This window comes from Pholis gunnellus (assembly GCF_910591455.1).
Source record: "Pholis gunnellus genome assembly, chromosome: 21".
NCBI lineage: Eukaryota > Metazoa > Chordata > Actinopteri > Perciformes > Pholidae > Pholis > Pholis gunnellus.
Genome location: NC_136548.1, coordinates 12,011,593 through 12,032,391, shown reverse-complemented (window position 1 = coordinate 12,032,391; position 20,799 = coordinate 12,011,593). Strand labels below are relative to the sequence as shown.

The following is a 20,799-nucleotide window of genomic DNA, read 5'->3' as shown; positions in this document are numbered from 1 at the left end:
CCTGAACATATCATCCATGTTATGATAAGCCTGATTAGTGCTGCTTCTTTGACTGCTGAGGGCAGGATAAGGATGTGTGGGTAAAGAGGCGAGAGCAGCCTCTTCCACCAGCCTAATCTACAGCAGAGCTCTAATCTGGTTATCTTGTGGTCGGGGGACTGTGTGTGTGTGTATTAGTGTCTGCGTCAGCCTGGCCTGATGAGAGGGGCTGAGCTCCGGTTAGCGCAGGGGCCCACGGCAGCACACCCAAAAGCTCCACTGTAATCTTTGGGTAATTGAAAAAAAAAGGGGGCCTGCGCCACTTAGGAGCACAAAGAGAAGATTACATAGCTAAAACTAATTTGGCAAAAATGCAGAAATGGATTTTCGGCCCCACCTCCTCTCCACGAAACCCTTTTATTACAATACACCCCTACCCTCCGTGAACCGGGCCCTGGGGGAATAGACGATGGAAGGGGAGCGAGGACCAGGGGAGCCCAGGAGGAGGCGAGCAGAGCAGGGAGGAGGAGGAGAGGCGAGCAGAGCGCTGACTGGAGCTGCTAATGACTGTGGATTTACACGCGCTGCCTTGATTTTGTGGTTTACAGATGATCGATTACTTGACTGCAGCCGTGGTTGAAAGTGCCTCATCACACATCAGACCCAAATGTGAACTGGCAAACCCCCCCAAGCCTCTTAGATTGTGTTACAGAATTCCAGGGTGACACCACAGAAGTGGTTTTAATTACAAACCACACTATTTTCACTGTGGCTTTGCGGTTTGGCGCCTCGAGAGCACCGTGAATTGGATGGCTCTTCGTTCAGAAACCAAGTTGTAATTCTGTGGCGGGCGCCTGCAATCTCTTAACCCCGAACCCAAATATTAACACCATGGCCTCTTTTTTCTTTCCCCTTTCTGTCTCCCTTCTTCTTTCTCTCAGTCTAATAAGGTTCCAGTGGTACAGCACCCTCACCATGTGCACCCTCTCACGCCTCTGATCACCTACAGCAATGAGCACTTCACACCGGGGAACCCCCCACCTCACCTACAGACAGAAGTGGATCCCAAAACAGGTATTATTTTTTCCGCTGCGTACGTGTATATTTTTAAATTTAAAGTCAGCAACATGCTTTTTGATTCCTGCTAAAAACACCTTTTAGAAAACACAGTACAGTGTGTTTTAAAGGTGTTTAAAGGATGAAACTTCTGAAAACCCCCGATACATTTCAAGAAGTTGATAAAAACAATAGAAGCAGTTCAGCTCGTAGAAAGTGTTTGCACTGAGGGGTGTGTAAATGTTTTATTACGCCCTGCCACCATGGTACTCATACAGGACTGTTTGTCTTGATGGCGTCACACGTTCTTGTAAAAACAATTCAAGATTAAAAGATAATTCAACTGTCATATTTGCATTAAAGGTATTGTATAAAGTAGGCTGTCTTGTTTAAACTACTGTCCTCGGAATGTTAACAAGACTGTGGTAGTTAAAATGAGACAAAGTCACAGTCAGCGTAAGTACTTCTTGTTGACAACTGCGGCTCTCGTCGGTTACTGATGGATTTGGCGAGGGCGCTCGTTAACGTCGTTGGGCCTCAGTGGAACGTGGTCTTACGTTCGAGAACAAGAACCTGAACAGTGGCTCATAAACCACCTCGTAAAACATGGAATTCAGCAAACCACCAGGACTTCTCATGGCCGCAACCCCATTTGCCAAGACTCAAAACAAGACAGCCACTGTAGTTGGAGGTCCTCACATCTAAATACCAGAGTTCTCACGACTGTCGGCTCAGAATGATGTCTTCAACTCAAAGTGTGCAAAAATCCTCGAATATGGAAGACGTGACCCGAGCTGTTGGATTCGTACCGTCGCTTGATGATCGACCGTCCACGTTTAGAAGTCGGATTCTGCCCACACATCTCTCCCACAACCGCTCAGCATACATATTTAGGCGATTCCATCCAGCGCTCTGTTTTTTGTCAGCCAATCCTTTCAGGTTAATGCATTTTCAATGCGAGGAATAATTTCATTCTTTTCAGTGGTCTCTGGTGGATTCAGTCAATGTTTTAGGTAATAATGTTCCCTTATTATGATGGTCTTTACAAAGGGGAAATAATGTGCCAGCTGCTGTTTAATGTAGTGCTTAATAGGGCTGCTTAATTGGGCTCAGTGTTTAATTAATTAATGAGCTATATTAGGTCTTCAGCGCCGGGTGGCGATGGGATAATGTTTGAAAGGCTTTCCTTTCTTAATAGAATTTGCTTTAGTAATTTGCTTTTTTGTACTCCCAAGAAAAAAAGTTTTTCCGCCGAGACACAAACTGCTGCGCAGCACATTGTCCATCGGTGACAGAATCCCCCTTTTAAAAGTCCGTTTCTGGATAACCTGGATCAGCTGCAGAGTTTGGGTGTAACCGCCAACACCGGCCAAGTTCTGCTCTATGAAGATCGATCTGTTCTCCTTCGGCCGTGTTGCCGCGGGGTCAAAAGATCTGCGACAACAGCTGCACGGGCGAGCCAGCTGTGTGAAAGAAACGCACATCAGCCAAAATGAAAGTCTCCCACTTCCTGAGCGCACACACACCTCCCTGCTGTGCTTTTACACATGTCTAGTGTTCCCTGTTTTAAGTTCGACCGTGAGAGAGAAAGTTATTTTTACACCCGGCTGTGTACGAGACCTTTTCAAGGCGTCCATTCAGGGCAGCTTGTCGATGCAGTTTCTCAGCCCGTCAGCTGCCACAGACAGCAAAAGCAACACCGTGTGGACGCTGTGATTGCGCGGCGATGCCTTCAGCGCGAGCTGTCCTTAAATTGGACATCTTTGTCACTGTTCGTCTGTGGGGGATAACAAACTAAAGTCTGCACTGTTTTTATGTTAAATCTGAGGATCAGCTGGGATGAATGGAGACCCAACGAGCCAATACATACGCTCACATGGTCATTAACTGTGTCATAACGTACAGCTGGTGAAGTTCTCGACCGTTCATATGAGTCAAAAGCAAAGGTAGTTAAATCGATGCTGATTTTCAGCTCATAATCCATAACCGTTGCATCATTCTAATAATGGCTTCTTCATGTATAATATCGGGTAGAATTCATATCCATCCAGCCAGTGAGTCGGTGTAAATCAGCCCGACTCAACCTGGAGCCCTGTATTAGCCCCTCTCTGATCACAGAGAAGGCTTTAATTATATTGTTGTGTTTTGTTAACTTCTAAACCTCAGTCATTTTATATAATTAATCTTCTGAATCCGTTGACAAATGTGACAAGAAGAATCGTGTTGGTATTCTCTCCTCACCTCTCTCCCCTCTGCCTCTTCCAACACATTGTGCCGCCGCCGCCTCAAAGGCCTTTGATCAGGAAGTGTGATTTAGCACTGTGTACATGCGAGCAACAAGCCCTCTTCCTCCTCCTCATCCTCCCATCTGCACCCCTGTGATGTGTGTGTGCCCCGTTCAGATGTGAAACTCTCAACAAAGAATGAATTCAGCACTGACAAAGATTTGGTTCTCTCTCTGTCATCATCCTGTCTGTCCACCTCCTCCCTGCTCATGTCATCCTCTTTCTTCCACAGGAATCCCAAGGCCTCCACATCCTCCAGATATATCTCCTTATTACCCGCTGTCACCTGGCGCTGTCGGCCAGATCCCCCATCCTTTAGGATGGCTAGTACCACAGTAAGCGAATCCTTTTTTTATTTACTCTTTCTGCTGCATTCTCTCATGGGTTTTGTAAAAAAAAAAAGAAAAAAGGCTATAGCAACACCCACCTATTCATGATTAATAAACTGTATATGAAGCCAGATCATTAACGAGAGAAACAGCAAACAATAGTAGCAGGATGTTGTTCTTTATGTACACAAAGTCAATTATGGAAGCTGTCTCTGTCTCCTTTTGGTCCCTCGGTGGGTCGTCTCTCTCTGTTTAAGGCCCCTAAAACTCAAAATTGATCCCTTAACTTTCTTATACACTCACTCCTGGACCACAGCAGCCCATTGCCGCTTCCTCAGGCCCTCACCAACCTCAACTTGCCAAATACTATTTTGCATGTCTCTGTAAGGTCCAATTAGAGTAATGAACCGTGATTGCCCGTATTTTACCCACAATTCCACACGGGGTCTCTCCCCTGGTAACTCTTGTCAACACTTGTTAATATGACAAAAGGCTACAAATTAAGCTCTGTTAATTTAATGTTTTCTCACCGCGATCTAAATACCGAGAGAGGCCCCGAGCACAGCCACGGCGCCCTTTGATTTGCTGCACTTTATTTTGGTATAAATTTACATTCATTATTGTTTGTCTTTGGATGTGTAGACCTCAATTAGCGTGATGGCTCCATTAAAGAGACCCGCGCTTCGTCTTTAATTATCACAACAAAACACCTAGTTCCAGCTTGGGGAGGAACAGGGCCCCACTCTGTCGACACCGAGCGAAGGGTTATGAAATTTAATTAGCCATCGCTATCAAGATTTGTGGCATTCAAATTGTTCAGAGTTTTCCTCCCTTTGATCTGCGCTCTGCAATCCCCTAGATTTTTGTCCCGATCAAATGAGAATAAAGAGGCCCACGGTGGGGAGGGGAGAGAGACAGAGGGCTTTAACTTCTCCTCTTCCATCAACCCTGTTCCTTTACCTTTTTGCCTTTCTTCTTTTCTTCCCCCTTCCCAGGCAAGGTCAACCTGTTTATACAGGGGGTTTCAGACACCCCTACCCAACTGCGCTCACTGTCAACGCGTCCATGTCAAGGTGAGTTGAGACCTAGGAGCTAAACACACTCGCACACACTTGCTCGTACCTTTCAGTTGTGCGTCTGTGTGTGTTTGTGTTGGCTGTGAGGTGCAATGCACGAGCAACGCACACGCACGCTCGCATGCAGAGACGGTGAGCAGCAACTTCTCCCTTAAGGAGAGCGCACACTCCACATCTCTGTGTTCAAAAGGCCAATTCTCTAGTGTGGGGGCTCCAGCTAGCATGCTCAAATATTAATTATATTTATCATTTTCTAATGAGGCCCCTGAAGAACATTTACCCCCACTGCACGTCAGGCAGATCTGAGATGAGCTGGGGCATGTCCATGCTGTGAGTTTGAGCAGCCAGACAGATAAACAAACACAGCAACACTTTGATGGGGACTAGATGAGATATAAGCCGTGGCCTGACACTTGGCTAGCGCTTTGGTCCAGCCCATTAGGGTCCAGCTCAAGTGCTGCTGTGGACATTCGTGCACCCATGGGGGGTATGTGTATTTGTTGCCATCTTGTATACATGTGTGTGTGTGTGTTTGTCAGTTGGTGTTAAACTACTTACTGTTCCCTTGAGGGATGTGTGTCCTCTATATTGTGCGGGAAGAGAAAATAATTAATTTTAGATGACTAAAAGCCCTAAAAAGCATCAACACAAAAACAAACAGCTTGCCACTCCACTCCCTCCTCCTCCTCCTCCTCCTTCTCCTCCTCCTCTTCCTTCTCTCTACACACCCTTGCAGCAGGGGACTCTGAGCCGGGCTCGTGTAGAGTCTAGGGATGAGGCCAAGCTTCAGTTTAATTACAGCCTGATTGGAAAAGCAGTTCCTGAGGGCGGCGTGTTTAGACCTCTGTGACATTGATGGATCATGTAGATGCAGGAAGGGAGGAGACGCAAGGGGGACATTTTTTTAAAGCGCAGCCCTGAGAATACGGGGAAAGCTCACAGAAAGACAGTTCAGTTTTTCAGCTGGTTTTTTGGCTGTTAAACTGTACCATTAGTTTTTTCCAATATAAATTCCTAATTGCATCAAATGTTACATTTAAACTCATTCTGGAGATTGGTGTCTGGATTAGATTCGCCCCTCCCAGTCCTTCCAGAGAAAGTCTCAGGTGCAAAGGGTCAGACAATGGGTTTGTCCAGACATTGGCATCTGGCAGCGGTACCCAGCCAACCTGGGCTTTAAGTGGCTGCTAATTTGGTCCCTTAATGACGGCCTCTACATTGTGATCATCTTATTTCCAGTGGAGCTAATTGAATATACTGGCTGGGGTGTGTGGGGGGGACTGGCCATGGGGAAGAGCTAATGCCCTGTGATGAGGCCCCTAATTGAATTAGTTTAACTGAATAGAGGGAGGGCTCTGGGAGCTCTCTGGAGAATGGGAGGGTTTAACACATCTCCCATTGAAGAATCTAACGTCTGTTTTGAACAGGACAGAGCAAATAAATCAATTTGTTGACAAAATCTCGTAAGAAATCTGTCTAATTGTGTCAGCAAAATGGCAGAATCCTTTCATACGTAGCCTTCAGCCAGTTGGTTTTGTTCAAAGAATGGACTCGACTGTTGTGATAGCTCAAACGATTTGTAAGGAGCAGGCTGACTGGATGAAATCGGAGAGAAAAGACATCCTGGCCTTGTACTCTTGTCGGGAGCCCGTTCTTTGCAGGAGTGCGCTGCTTCGGTATCAGTCCCCTGTGCCGTAGCTCGCAGCTGCATTAGGATGCAGGAAAGGAATCTGGAACCTCGTAGTCCTGCAATGAGCACCTTACACCTAGGTCCTGTTAAAAAATGCATTCTTTTAGGACATGAGGGGGGGAAAAAAGCCAAGGAGAGTAGAGACAGTCAGCGGAGCAAATGAAAGACATTATTTTAATAATGGGGTTGGTGCCAGTGCAGGTCCCCGATATAGTGTGTCTGTGTGTGTGTGTGTGTGTGTGTGTGTGTGTGTGTGCGGGTGTGTGTGTGACAGGTAGGAGGAAGTGAAGGCCCCTTTGCCCCTTATGCTTAAGCCTGCCCTTTGATATGTTCCCCCATCATCGTGCTCCCTCTCTTTTTCTTGGGAACGGGAGAAGCGCACCGTCCGGATCATTATACATTAAACAGGCACCGGGGCTTTTGCTTCGCATTGGCAATTAAATGGCACTGGCTGACACTGGGCTTGCTGTGCCAGTGACCCCCCCCCCCCACCCTCACCCCCTCCCCAACACCGCTAGCCATTCTTACCTTTTAGATTGAGACGTAGAAGCCCCAGGGTTGGGGTGGGTGGACGGGTGGGGGTCTCTGCTGCGTCTCTCCTTCTCTGTGTTGGTTAAATTGGTCCAAGGCGCTGCTTGCTGCTGATGAGCCCGGATGACGATGATGATGATGCCCCCGTGCTTCAAAGGGACGGCCGTCATGTTTAAACCATAACCTGGGCCATGCAGTGGCAGCAGCAGCAGGAGGAGGAAGGGAGGGGGGGGGGGGAGAGAGGGAAGCGAAAGGAGCAGTGGAGGTGGTGAGGGGACAGGGAGGAGTAGAGAAGAAGAAGAAGAAGAAGGAAGAAAAATAGAACTTGGAACAGAGGAAATTTTAACAAGTGCACAGAGAGAGAAGGAGGGAGGGTGAACAGGGAGAGAGGAAACGGAGTGAGTGAGGAAAATGCAGCAGCCCTAATGATGGGCGATATGCAGCCACTGCTGCCGAGCTCCCCATCAACGGATGACATGGCACAAACACCAATGTGTCAGTGATGAAGGGAGAAGAGGGGAAAGGAGAAAAAGAGGGAAAGAGTTTGAGGGGGGAGCGCACTGGCACTCCCCTGAGATGGCCTCCAACAGAAAGTAGTTGTTCCTGGCGAGTTTATCCTCATCATTATATTCTGGCTTGGAGCCATGCAGCCAGACACAGCCAGATAATGAGCTGCTTTATAAAAAAAAAGAAGAAGAAGAAGAAGAAAAAAGAATTATTCCTCTTTTTCTCTCTTCTCCTTCATCCTCCTCTCTTCTTAAATTCGTGTGTGGTCACGTAAACATACAGATGCAGATAAGACGCGTACCCATTGAAATAACCTGACACAAATAATTAGTGTCATACATACACGGGCACATACAGCACTCAGTGTCTCACGCCGATTTCATAAATACGGGTTTCTGGCCTCGATGTGCGGAGCGGCTGGAGACGGATGAAATGATGATAGGAGCGCAGAGGGATGAAGATAAAAATGTCTGTGCTGCTGACAATGCTGAACTGGCAGAAAAATACGAGGGGGAAGCAAATAAAAGACCCAATACCTGAAGTGATACTAGACTTTGATAGAACATTTTAATCTAGTTTGCAGTATTCCTTGATAACACATAATGGTTCAAGCTTTACCCCTCTAAAACCTAGCATGTTCATATCAGCGCTAAAAATGCTAAAAATGCAGTTTCCTCAAATATACCAGTGACTTGAAGTTGTGCAGTTGGTCGTTTGTCATCTATGGATGAAATTAAGATCTTATTTGGTTTCCCCAGCAATCATAGGTGCCAATTGTTAAGGCAGATATAAACCTCTTCCACGCCTGACAAGTGCTTGATTGGTCTCGGCTCCAATAAAAGTTTTGGATGGCACTGATATATTCAGCCTGCACAGTCCCTCCTTAACTATGAATAGAAAAGGTCAAGGTGCTTAGAGCCCTCAAGCTGACACGCTTCATTGGATCTATTACATGAATTGTTGCCTGTCTTGGTTAGGACACTCGTGATAGAATTTTAAAATCTCAATGAGGTTGTGATTAAATGAAGGTGAAGAAAGGCACTTTGGTTTCTTCCAAAATGGCATTCAATTGCACTTAATTATTCCCACACAATATAGCGTTCATGCTTCCAAATCGTTTTTTTTCACTGATGGTTTGGTGGAGATTTGTCATAACTTGCTGTTATACTTTTGTGTAAAGTGTATAGTTGTCCAGGTGGAATCCTGCGCTCAAATTAAATTGTGTGACATTTTGAATAGTAGAATTTATTCTAACTGATTGTTAAAAAAAATATATAGCCGTGGACATTTTCACGTGGACGTTTGTATGTGCGTGCATGTCTTTTCTTGTAGCTAAAGGCCAATTCCATTTCTATGAAATAAATTGAATAATCCCTTTGTACTTTGACATGTCATTGAATGGAATTTAGCCCCGTTAGTCCTGTGTATACATGTGTTCCATCTCCTCATTTCACCCGTGTCCATTTACACAGTCTTCTGTCCTCTAGGTTCCCCCCACACATGGTGCCCCCTCACCACAGTTTGCACGCCACGGGCATCCCACACCCAGCCATCGTCACACCCAACGTCAAGCAGGAATCCTCCCACAGTGACATCTCTCTCAGCTCGTGAGTTGACCTTTACTGCACTACACACGTTTCAGCCTCACGCGACTCAAAAAGCAGTCGTGGGTTTACTCCGCTCACCTCTCAGCCCTCTGTTCCTCCACAGGAAACAGTCAGACGCTAAAAAGGAAGAGGAGAAGAAGAAGCAGGTCCACATAAAGAAGCCTCTGAATGCCTTCATGCTTTACATGAAGGAGATGCGGGCCAAGGTGGTGGCTGAGTGTACACTGAAGGAAAGTGCTGCCATCAACCAGATCCTGGGGCGGAGGGTAAGAATAACAGATCGCTACACACACACACACACAGCAACACTTCGGGGTTCGTCACAGCGGTCTCCCGATTCCATCTCTCCTGCTAATTTGATTCTAAACATTGGTTTATTTACACCTGCAGTTCAAGGTGAATGCGGTTCACAGCTGAGTGAATTCTTCTTCCTGTGTCTTCGTTTCTCGTTTTGCAGTGGCACGCCCTAACGCGGGAGGAGCAGGCCAAGTACTACGAGCTGGCCAGGAAAGAGCGACAGCTCCACATGCAGCTGTACCCGGGCTGGTCAGCACGAGACAACTATGTAAGTTTTTAAGTTTACAAGTCGTAACAGGATGTTCTTTTCCCCTTTCACTAGGTGAATAGGTGATGTCCAGGATTAGTTGCTTCTTTTGCTTGTATCTAGCCTGAGGGATTACTTTCTTCTTCTCATTTTCTTTTGATATTTATATCTGAGACTTGACAAATTGGCATGACCTAAGCCCAAACCTTCTTTATGACATGAAGGAATATTGGCAACAAAGTCTGACCCTGTTGTTGTTTATATGAATCCTCTGTGAATGTTTTGCGCCTCAGACACTTTGTTCGGACATTTAAGTGCTCAGATTCTCATCAACTTTGTCCAGTTTTGGGATCGAGCTGACAAGAGTCTTCCACAAGCAGCCTTTGAGAAATCTGTCTTCCAAAACAAGAGGCTGGTCACGATGTCTAGATGTTCACAGAGCAGGGGAAAATAAGACAAAAGATTACAGAAAAAAGAAGAAAAGAGCAGAAATCCAAAAGAGGAGGGATAATTTTGAACTGGCCTGCAGTGGCTGTTACAAACCGGAGGGCAGAGATAGAAACAAAAGGCAGAGAAAGAATGAATAAATAAGTAAACAGTCCTATTCTCTGTTTCATGTTTTGGGCATTCTGCAATATAATAACTAAGGTTCCTGTCTGTGTCTATTTTTTCTTTCTATTTTTTTGGCGGCTAACCAACAGGGGAAAAGGAAGAAGAGAAAAAGGGAAAAGCAGCAAGCAGAGAGCAATGGTAAGTGAGCTGCAATTATCTCTCATATTAGAAGAGCCCCATCATGTGTCAGGCAGATGTGACATCTTGCAAGATAAAAGTCAAGCTAGTTTTTTTTTTTGTGTGTTATGTTCTTTTTGAGTGTGTGTTATTGTGCCTGGCTTTTTTTTCTTTCTTTTTGTATAGTTATGCTTCCCAATGCAATATTTAAATGGTAGAGTTGCTTGTAATACCCCCCTTTTCCCATTTTTCCCCTAGCCTTCCCCAGCTAATAACAACTGAATATGCATGACCCCCCCCACACCCCCACACCCCCACACTCCTTCTCCTTCTCCCCTCTTGACACCCCCTCCCTCCCCACTTTGCCCCTTAGCGTTCTGGTATTGTGATATGTATGTTTTGAGAATGTGAAGTTGAAGCATTGTGAGAGCCATTAACTTTGATAATGCCTGTGCCCTGCAGATAGACTGCACTACAGTACCGTGTGTGTGTGTGTGTGTGCGTGTGTGTGCGTGCGTGCTTGTTGAGCTGCCCTTTGCTTGCTTTTCTGCATGCTTTTATACCAATATAAGACAAATCACTTACATCTTAAAATTAAGGAGGTTTGCTTATTCTATGATTTATCCATTTTATTCTTATGATTCATATTCTTCTGATCGTATTGTGAGGAGCGATGGCGACTTGTTATGTATTTTGCGCTCGTTTGGTGACGGATTTCTTCTTGAAGGCCTCTCTATCTGTTCTTTTTTTTCAGAACACAGAGAATATTTTCCAAACCCTTGCCTTTCACTCCCTCCGATTACAGGTGCTAATGTCATTTTGAGTATTAAATTACTAACTTGTCTATTATTTCTTCTTTTTTTTTATTAATGTATATTCATTTATCAATTGATGTGCAATATTAGGCCAGTTTTAAAACAAAATCTAAATATCCTCCTTTTGCTTGTTTTCTGTTTCCTTTTCCTAAAATATTGCTATTTATTGAACTTCTAGCTAGATTATATTTCATTTAGTTAAACCTCAATTTACTCATGTTGCTCATTAGTTTAGAGCCCTTTTCCCGTATTTTGGCACAATCACTATGCAGTATGCTTGAGGAAGTGATTATATTGAACTAAGTTATCATTGTGGAGTATGACTTGTAGGACGTGATCTCAGGGTAAACCTCCTTAATCTGTACGCTTCAGTAGCTGCAGTTTCCCATCGGCCAGCATGAGTTTGCCTTACTCCCCCTTATGATCCGTCTACTCGGCCAAGACCTGGTCTCAGTCACTCCACCACAATACTCTGCTGTCACTCGGCTCTTAACTCTTGACACAGTTACTGGCCTGAGCTGGCTAGGGACTGGCAGCTTCTCTGCAACAGACGGCCAAATGTTGATGGAAAACAGTCAACTGTTTGATGCCAGGTCTAAGGAGTAGATTCCCTCTTCACGTTCCAGCCTTTTTAAACCTTCCCCTGGGCTAACTCCTGACCGTGCTTTTTTTTTTTGTAGTCTGCTACTGCTGCCTAGTTCTGCCACCTTTTACCGTGTCTTTTTGAAACCATAGTGCACCGATAACACCTAGCAGTTAATTAATCCAACCTGCGTTTGCTCCATTTTATAATACCCTCTCGACCAAAATACGCATCTTCAGCTTTAACTCCAGACAGGATTTAGATTACTAAAAGCAATTGTTTCTATATTAATGTCATGGTTTTATAATTTGCATGCCCTTTTGATTTTTACTAATGTCTGAAACACACTGATTGTGTTCAGTCCTGTCGTTAAAGGCACACTTGAGAATGGCTTTAGGGGTGTTTTTTGGGGGGGGCGGTGATTTCTTGCACAATGAGCCAAGCTTCATAGATTCACTGTTACTTGTTTTTTCTCTCTTTATTTCTCTCCTCCTTTTGATTTCTGTTCCTTATTGTTTTTGGTTTTGGTTCTTTTTCTCCTCTCTGCTGGCTTCCCCCTCACTGTTGCGGCATCAGACCTGAGCGCTCCTAAGAAGTGTCGAGCGCGCTTTGGGCTCGATCAACAGAATAACTGGTGTGGCCCGTGCAGGTGTGTATGGTGTGTGCTTGCACTGGCCAGGGCCAGGTGAAGGCTGTGTAACTTTGCACTGGGACTTCCTCCTTCGCTCTCTGCTGCTGCCGCCTTTTCTTCCTCTTCTCTCCCCTCCCTCTGTCTGTCCTGCCAGGCTATCGTGACCTCTCAGCTTCCTCCAGCCACGCCCTGCCGGTCTATCTCTAGGTTTTTTTTTTGTTTGTTTTTTTTACCTCCTGAATGGGTTGAAGGGTGTCAACAGCATATGCTAGAATGTTTGTATGAATGGTGTCTGTGCGTGTGTATTGATGAAAAAAAAAGACATTTCTGGGGTTACCGGGGTTTCATTGCAGGATGTACAGTACAATAAACCTCACTGACATTGGTCAGAAATCCTAAACTGGCAGGTCGGGGCTTGGAGGATCTGGAGCCTGATGGCTTGTTCAATATGGAGGACATCCCAGTGTTGCCAGCCTAAACCTAAGCCCTGGCTACATGTTTTTGTCTGTGTAATGACGTGTCCATTTTGTTTTTTCTTTCTTTTTCTTTTGTTATTTGTCTTTGTGTGTATGTTTGTGTCTACCTCTTTGGCTAACAGATGCAAATACCCCAAAGAAGTGTCGTGCCTTGTTCGGGCTTGACCAGCTGAGTTTATGGTGCAAACCATGCAGGTATAACTGCTGTAGAACCAATGCGAGGAAGACATCCACAATGAGCAGCTTCTTCTCCTTGATTATTTGCTCAGATATCCCTCTCAAACGTGTTTCCATCATTGTGGTAACAGATGGCAAACTCCTCTGCTCCTTTTCCTTAATGAGGAGCTTCCTGCTCTAAATTCCCTCACAGCAATTTTTCCTCATTGAGCTCGGTTCAAGCCCAGTGGCAGAAAATGGATTTCTAAGTACGATTCCTGAATACTTAATCTCGACAAAATATCTCGCTGTAATTTGGAATGACACTTCTTACAATCTGGCTCGGTCACGGTTGAAATCCATTTTCTCTCCATGCAGTGGATAATTCCCTCTCATCGTAACTGTCATGTATGTTCTAATTGGCGTCCTTTGAATAACAATGTTATGCTTACAAATTTAGCCCTGCTTTCTCTGAGACCCTGCTCAGTGACACTCTTTTCTGTGCCCTCTTCCTCCTCCTTCTCCACCTCTTCTTCCTCCAAACTCCTCTTCAATAACCCTTACTTAGTCCCTACCTGTTGTCTTTCTGTTCTGACACAAGCAGTCTTTGAATTGGGAATATTTTCATGGTAGGTATTTGTTTCTGCTAAGTAATACCCTTCTCTGTGTCTGGCTTGCACCACACCCTGCCCCACCACCTCTTTTTCCTGACACAACCTCTTCAACACCCACCATTGCAACACATTGTTTGTTTTTCCGCTGCTACACGTTTTCATTCGTATCGTTTTTATCATTTAAATGGGTCGGCTTTCGATTTAAAATGTAGTCAGAAGATTTTAGCATTTTGCTGCACTTTGCAAGAGGAGTTTATACGCCTATTTCAAAGGGCAGCTCTTAGTTTGAGTCACAATTACAAATGTGATACATTTCCCAAAATACTTGAACACATCACCTAGACCATCTTTGTACTATGATGTTCTTTTGAAATAAGGAGGGCATCACAAACACTCAACCTCCACACAGTCCGCCATTGTTGGTGAGTCCACTTGGCTCTCTTGTTTCCTTCCCAGCTGAAACACACATGATCAAAAGTACTGAATTATTCCTTACAACAATAATAGCAGATCAGGAGATCAGGAGGCTGGAAAGCGCGATAATTCAGTCCTCGTTTTAGGAGCCGAGAGGTTAAAAGTTCTCTCTGGGCTCCATTTCCTAAAAGATGCATCTGGTGTAATTTCCCCCGAGACGGGAAAATCAATAACATACACAGGCACATACTATGAATCGATATGTCTGTTAAAAAATGGATATTAGCTCATTTGTTGCAGTTTGACAGACAGTTATTCAGAGCAAGATGTCCATGTAGTGGCAAATGATACCTTTTTACGGCCGGTCGATACTCCGCACCACCCAGCACTACAGTATCAGTGTAGAATGCACTAAAAGCCGTATCCCCACTCTTTTCTAGACTTTTGTAGTGTTCTATACTGTCTGGTGTTGTGTGCCTGTACTGTCGAGCTTATCGCAAATGCATGCTTGTCTTTCACCCGAGCATGCGATCAAGGTTTCGTGAGCCCTTTTTCCGTGATTTGTTGATGTCCCTCTTCCTTCTCATTATCAGTAGTCTGCTCTCTTTGTTTGTTTTCATGTAGACTATTTTCCCCCCTTCAGAATTACAGAAAATGGTTTGATTTGACAAGCTTAATTAAACATTAGATCAGCCTCATGTGTTCCAAAGGCCCCACTCTTTCTTTATTTTAAAACACCTTAGTCTTCTTTTTACCTACTCTCTGTCCCTGTGAGTCTTAAATACTAATACGTCATGGCCTTCAGGCATCCTTGTGATAGAGTGGAGAGCTGAGAGAGGGGTCACTGCCAGGGTCAGGGTAAAGATGAGGTGGGCAGAGATTCCCCCTTAACCAAATCTGAACACAGCCTTCGCAGCAGAGTCACCAGCAGACAAATGCAACAATCCCCTACCCTCCCATCTCCCCCTCCCCTCCCCTCCCCTCCCCTCCCCTCCCCTCCCGTGCTCGTTCATCGGGTTCCACTGAGCGCAACGGGTCTGGCCCCGGGACTCAGCAGGCAGGGGGAGGGTCCCGACCTCAGGCAGGAATGCAAACATGATGCCTTGACCCCCCCTCACGCACACACACTTGTGTCTGTGGGGCAGATGCGGAGTAGTGTGGATCTTGTCGACTTTTTGCCTCGTATCCAAACTCTGTCCCCTCAGGAGAAGAGAGAGTAGGGCCAGATAGAGGGAGACGAGTGAGACAGGTCCAGTAACCTTGTGTTGCTGGAGAGAACAGGCTGATCCCCAGCTGTAGCTGTAGCCTGTAAGAAAGGCTGGGTTTACATCCAGAGAGCAACCATTACTACATCTAATCTTCTCTCATCATCGCCATCATCATCTCTCCGTCTGTGCTTTTCATTTCCCAGCTGCTTCACCTGTGATCTCTCCTTCATGTCCGTCCTGTCTGATGGTTTAGTGTTTGGAAATTGACTGTCATTTCGACCACCTTTTTGGTCTTAGCACGAGCTCCTTAAATGCACCTGCAAAATACGATCTGTTATGTAAAACCGGTTTCAAATAATGATTTTTTTCTAAATTTAAAATATGGCGACGGTGCATTTAAGTCGGCAACGGTGCTAAGAGGCAATGCAGTTTGAAGATGCGATGCTAAACGATGCTCTCTTTCTCTCGCTTTGTCCCTCAGGAGAAAAAAAAAGTGCATTCGCTACATCCAAGGTGAAGGCAGCTGTGCCAGTCCTCCCTCTACGGACGGAAGCTTACTAGACTCCCCCCCCTCCTCCCCCTCCTCAGTGGTTCCCTCCCCCTCCTCAAAAGAGTCCAAACCTCAGACTGAACAAATGCAACCTCTCTCACTGACTATGAAACCGGCCCACCAGCCACTCCACCACCCGCACCTCCTGGCTGGGCCTCCACCGCCATCTTTGGTTCAGCTGGAAAACTCTGCTGCAGCTAGGAAAACGCCCGGCGCCTCCTCCCACAACGGAGCCCTGGAGCGCGGTGACGTCACATCCTCGCGGCAGCCGGGCTCTTCTGTGGCGTCCTCAATGGCCCGGCCCTCAGCATTGCTGTGTCATTCCCACTCGCTCCTCTCCTCCACGGCCCCTCAGCCTCTGTCGCTAGTGACCAAGTCTATAGAATAGTCTACCCTATTCTTCTCCTCTTTTCTATCTCTGCACACACAGACACACACACACACACACACACACACACTCACACACACCTTTCTAGGCCCTCTCTCTGCTATATTTCACTTGCTGTCGGTTCATTTCTCTTTCTGTTTCTGCGCCACAAGGCTTTGAAATTTAGTTTTTGTTTTATTAAAGTTCATTGGTCAATATTTGACCCGTCATTATCAAAAAAAAAAAAAAGATCGAATTATTATAAAGAAATGATACAATGAGCTGTAGTATGGCTTTGTGAATCTGCCAACATTTTTATGAATTTTGTTTTGTCTTTTTTGTAGTGTTAAAACAGTGCAAACAGAAAAATTATCTAGTTCAACTTCAAAATGTTTAAAAGACGGATATAAAAAGGTAGGCTAGATTATTCAATGAGCCCTTTTCTTGAAAGAGTTGGTTCTCCTTCTTTATTTGTATTAAATACGAGCTTGCGAACCAATCATTTGACATCTGTTCAAACTCTAGGAGGGCATGAGGCTAGCGGCGACACCTCTTCGAGGAACAACTTTAATTGTGATGTTACTTGTTCTTGTTTAAATGTACAGAATAATGGGGAGGGGGGATTACTGTGTTAAATATGCATTCTTCCACTGCGTTGTCTTTTTTCTTTGTTGTTTACCTTTGGGGTGGAGTCAGGCAAGTTGGGTGGGCTTGAGGGGAGGTCGGGGTGGGAGGGTTGAGGGTTATTAAATTCAAAATGTCACAACGCTAGGACCAGTAGTATTTATTGCTTTAGAGATTGCTTGTTGTATCTTGTATGTGTCTCTTTTTGACTTTTTTTTTCTTAATACATTGTACAAATATTTTTTCTTAAGGTAAGCGACTTATATATGAATGATCCATTTTTACAAGGAGGTTTTAAAAGGCAAATCTTTTGTTATTGATTTCTTTCCTCACTGAAAACCTGGATTCCACTCAGTGTATTGTGTAGATCTCATGAACAGAAGTATGCACAACTTCATTTCAAGAAATGCGTCTATAAGCCATTTTACAAAAAGAAGAAAAGAAAACTTGAAACAAGACAGTGGGTACCGTGTCTTCAGTAGTTGGAAAAGTGTCTAAAGCCCTTCTTTTTTATTGCACAGTCACATCTCTCAGACTGTAGATTCGTGTACAGATTTTCCGTGCCAAATTTTGTGATAATTTTCTCTGCCCCTCTAACCACGCTGTAGGGATCCTTTTTCTTTTTGTCGTTTTTCTAATTTTATTTCGATACCATTCTTTGCTGTGACGTTACATAGATTGCTATGTATGTAGTATAAATGTTGCTATAACAAATGTGTTTGGTAGCAAACTGTCAAATATTAAAATTTAAACTTAATAAAAAGGCGGACATCATACTGTATAAACCCACAAGGGCCAAATTATGTATATTAGGAAGTTCATAAAAAAACTATGAAATACAAAAAAATACACAAACTGCCACTTTTAAGTACACTACTACATATAGGTAGATAGAAAAAATAGGCATGTTGATGTTGCAAGAGGCTGTAAAAAAAGCTACAAGAGAATCATCCACTCGGTGCCATTGTAGTTGACATGACGCGACTGTAATCTGTCGATTTCTTCTCTGGTTTATTAAGATGCTAATGATAAATAGTTTGAATGTTTCCTTAACGGCTGTGATGTTCCTGTTCTATTTTATGCTCTTATCTTTTTGTTTGTTTGTTTTTCCTGTTATTTTAAATGGTTCCAAAACCATGTTTTTTTGTAATGAATAAATGTTTATGCTGTACAGTCTCTGTAGCATGCAGTTCTGTATTAATAAAAGCAACTTAGTATGTGCACATTTGTGTCTTCCTTTTTATTTGGAAACTCACCGGCAAGTTCCGCGACCTGAGAAACTGTCGAAACAGAATCGCGGCAAGTAGCGCTTATTCAGCTACAGTTGTCCTCAACGGTTCATAACAGGGAGTCACCAAAGAATACCACAGTGATTAAGATACCTTGAGTTATTAGTCTCATAGAGAATCATGCCATTATAATTAAACATGGAAACAGAGTGCACACAGTGTTACTTGTGGAGGCACTAACAGATAGTAAACAATTATCAATGAGGTCATTGTCTAATTGTCAAAAATGTAATGCAAAAAGTTAAGACAGAGGAACTTTTAGAACAGTTCAGCTCAAGTAACTTGATTCCACAAATTCCACTACTTTCTGTTTGCACACATGAAAACAGAACGCCATGCTTCATATAAGCACATTCATATATGTGCAGCTTTTAGCCAATTGAACGCTCAGTATTTCACTTAAGGATTAGGAGTTGTGATCAAGTCTGATCAAGACCCCAGATCATCATCAATTTCCCTTCTATTGGTTATTTTAAAGACAAACCTTTTTCATGGTGTGAATGTTTACTCGCCGACATCGGTGGGATTTTTAAAGTGAACATTGACTATCAGTTGAATGAGAATACTGTCCTCTTTTGCACAAGGCCATCCGTACAGACGGAGAGGAGGATCATGATCAGTATTTGGTACTCTTTGTCAGTTATGGATAAAAAAAGGTATGAAGCACTGGCAAATTAGCCGTGTTGTGCTAAATGCACAGTACATATGTGAACGTGGTCTGGGATCGATTTATGTTCACAGTCTAACTCAATTCACCTTAAGAGTAGCTCAGAGCTGGAAGAGATTCAGCAACTTGCGTGAATATTAGTGTGTGTGTGTGTGTGTGTGTGTGTGTATTATGGTTGTCCCTTTGTATTTTGAACATCAACACATTCAGCACCGCTGTCAATAGGTTGTTGGATGTTTTATCATAGTTGGGATTTCATTTTGCTATGAGAGGTCTATCAGCAGTTATGTCAGGAATTTTTGGCACAAATTGTCCGTATTACATTGCAGTCGAAGCCGCCTTGTTTGGATTGGTCTCCACTTTCATGATGTTCTCAATGGATCAATAAAACAGTGTTTTGAGTGTACTTGCTGGCAAGTGAGTGCAACATTTTATGGATTCACTCCGTACGCTGAGGAGAGCAGCATTGATTTATTTTCAGAAACTTATTAAGTTTGCTTAAGTCTACAAAGTATCCAGGCAAACAACAACAAAAGTGTTAAAGTGTAGCTGAAATACAGCGTGCGTGTTGTACTTGAACAGGGTCATAATGTACAGACCGTCCTCTGGCGAATACAAAGCAAAGACGAACTAAAACCAGGGGGATGGGTTCAGTTGTCATCAAGCAAACGCGGGACTCTTCTTTGTTCCCTTTGAGTGTATACAATATGCACATTTAATGCATTTGTGTGACCTATACCCTTGAACTATAAACCATGAGACTAGCAACGTATAACACAGGAGCGTCCGTGACGGTCCTAATGTATTTCAAGAAGCAGGAACGGCATTGTACACCTGAGTAAAGAAATTACATTTTTTGATGTCAGTGTGGCATGGAGGAACAATGTTGAAGGCCATCGCTGCAGCAGGCATACAAATCACAAAACATGGCAGAACATACAAATCACAAAACATGGCAGAACATACAAATCACAAAACATGGCAGAACAAGTCCTCGAGGTTACAAAAAACATGGATGTTATTAAAATCAAGCGATGTATACCCCTGACCCTGATCACGGTAGTAGAACTGAATTGAAAGGTTGAAGGAATGGCCGCAGCGTATAGCATCAACAGCTACAACCTCCTTTGCTGAAGATGAAAAATGCCACATATTTTCACAACAGCTTCATGTTCACAGATGTACGTTGTCCTTCATGATGACATTCCTCTCTTCACCCCAATTAGGTTTATTGTGAATTTAAAAGATAAGAGGATAGAGGGTTACTGTTTGGTTTCTGTGTGCAGGCGAGTTTTTCGATGGTGCTGTTTATTTTGGCTGCGCATTTTTGTGAAAAGGAGTTCTCGAAAACGCTCTTGAAGCAAAAAAAAAACCGTCAGGGCCTGAATTGCGCGGATAGTTCAAAAGAACACATTAAAACCCAACTCCGATGCATTGAGACTCTGCTGTGACCCTCATCAGGGAGGAGAACATCTTGATTCACTCCTCCTGCCCTTTGATACGCTGCTCGCTAAAGAGGACCATTGCTCGGCCAACAACATTCATCGGTTCAAAAAGCACTTCAGTAATTGTTTGAGAATTGGAATACTGAGCCAGTGCCCTGTTTGTGCTGCTCTTGACCGTATGATCTCAACATTGAACTTATGTGTCCAAGGATGAACTTGGGGGGGGGTCAATTGATTTTTTTTGCAGGATTGTCGGGGAAAAAAAACACAGAGTTGAAAGATTCTTAGGTCATGTCAATACTTATTATAAGTTTGCACTTTGGAGAAGAGGGTGAGAAGGAGGAGATCAACAAAGGGGTGATAGTAAAAAAAAAACATAGAGTAAAGCAAGGCCTGAGTGTTTCCAAGTATGTGTTGTTTTCTCAAACAGTGGTGTGAAAAAAAGAAGTTTAATCAGAGAGCCATGGAGGAGGTAAAAGGCCTTTGGGAATTATTTTAGAAAGTGCTTTTAGGAAATCGAGTACAGCCTACATGATCAGACTCACAGCCAACAAACTGACGCACAAAGTGCAGGATCTGGCCAATTTGGGTTTTTTTTGTAAACGGAATTACATTCAGGATTATCTG

General features: G+C 44.0%; 1 protein-coding gene across 16 annotated transcripts in view; it reads left to right on the top strand.

Annotated features, from left to right (window-relative positions):
* Positions 1–16,839, top strand: part of tcf7l2 (transcription factor 7 like 2) — an 86,569-nt gene extending 69,730 nt beyond the window's left edge. For 2 of the 16 annotated variants that reach the window (XM_079182544.1, XM_079182553.1), the window contains 10 exons: positions 921–1,053; positions 3,553–3,655; positions 4,645–4,722; positions 8,926–9,060; positions 9,164–9,326; positions 9,518–9,626; positions 10,292–10,354; positions 11,088–11,138; positions 12,961–13,033; positions 15,712–16,839. In XM_079182544.1, coding sequence (XP_079038670.1) covers positions 921–1,053; positions 3,553–3,655; positions 4,645–4,722; positions 8,926–9,060; positions 9,164–9,326; positions 9,518–9,626; positions 10,292–10,354; positions 11,088–11,138; positions 12,961–13,033; positions 15,712–16,168 — 1,365 coding nt within the window. In that variant the 3' untranslated portion in view covers positions 16,169–16,839. Of the gene's footprint in view, positions 1–920; positions 1,054–3,552; positions 3,656–4,644; positions 4,723–8,925; positions 9,061–9,145; positions 9,327–9,517; positions 9,627–10,291; positions 10,355–11,087; positions 11,139–12,307; positions 13,035–15,711 lie in introns of those variants that run through there. The other 14 variants (XM_079182557.1, XM_079182543.1, XM_079182545.1 and 11 more) reach the window with 13 other exon arrangements.
* Positions 16,840–20,799: the final 3,960 nt, after the last annotated feature.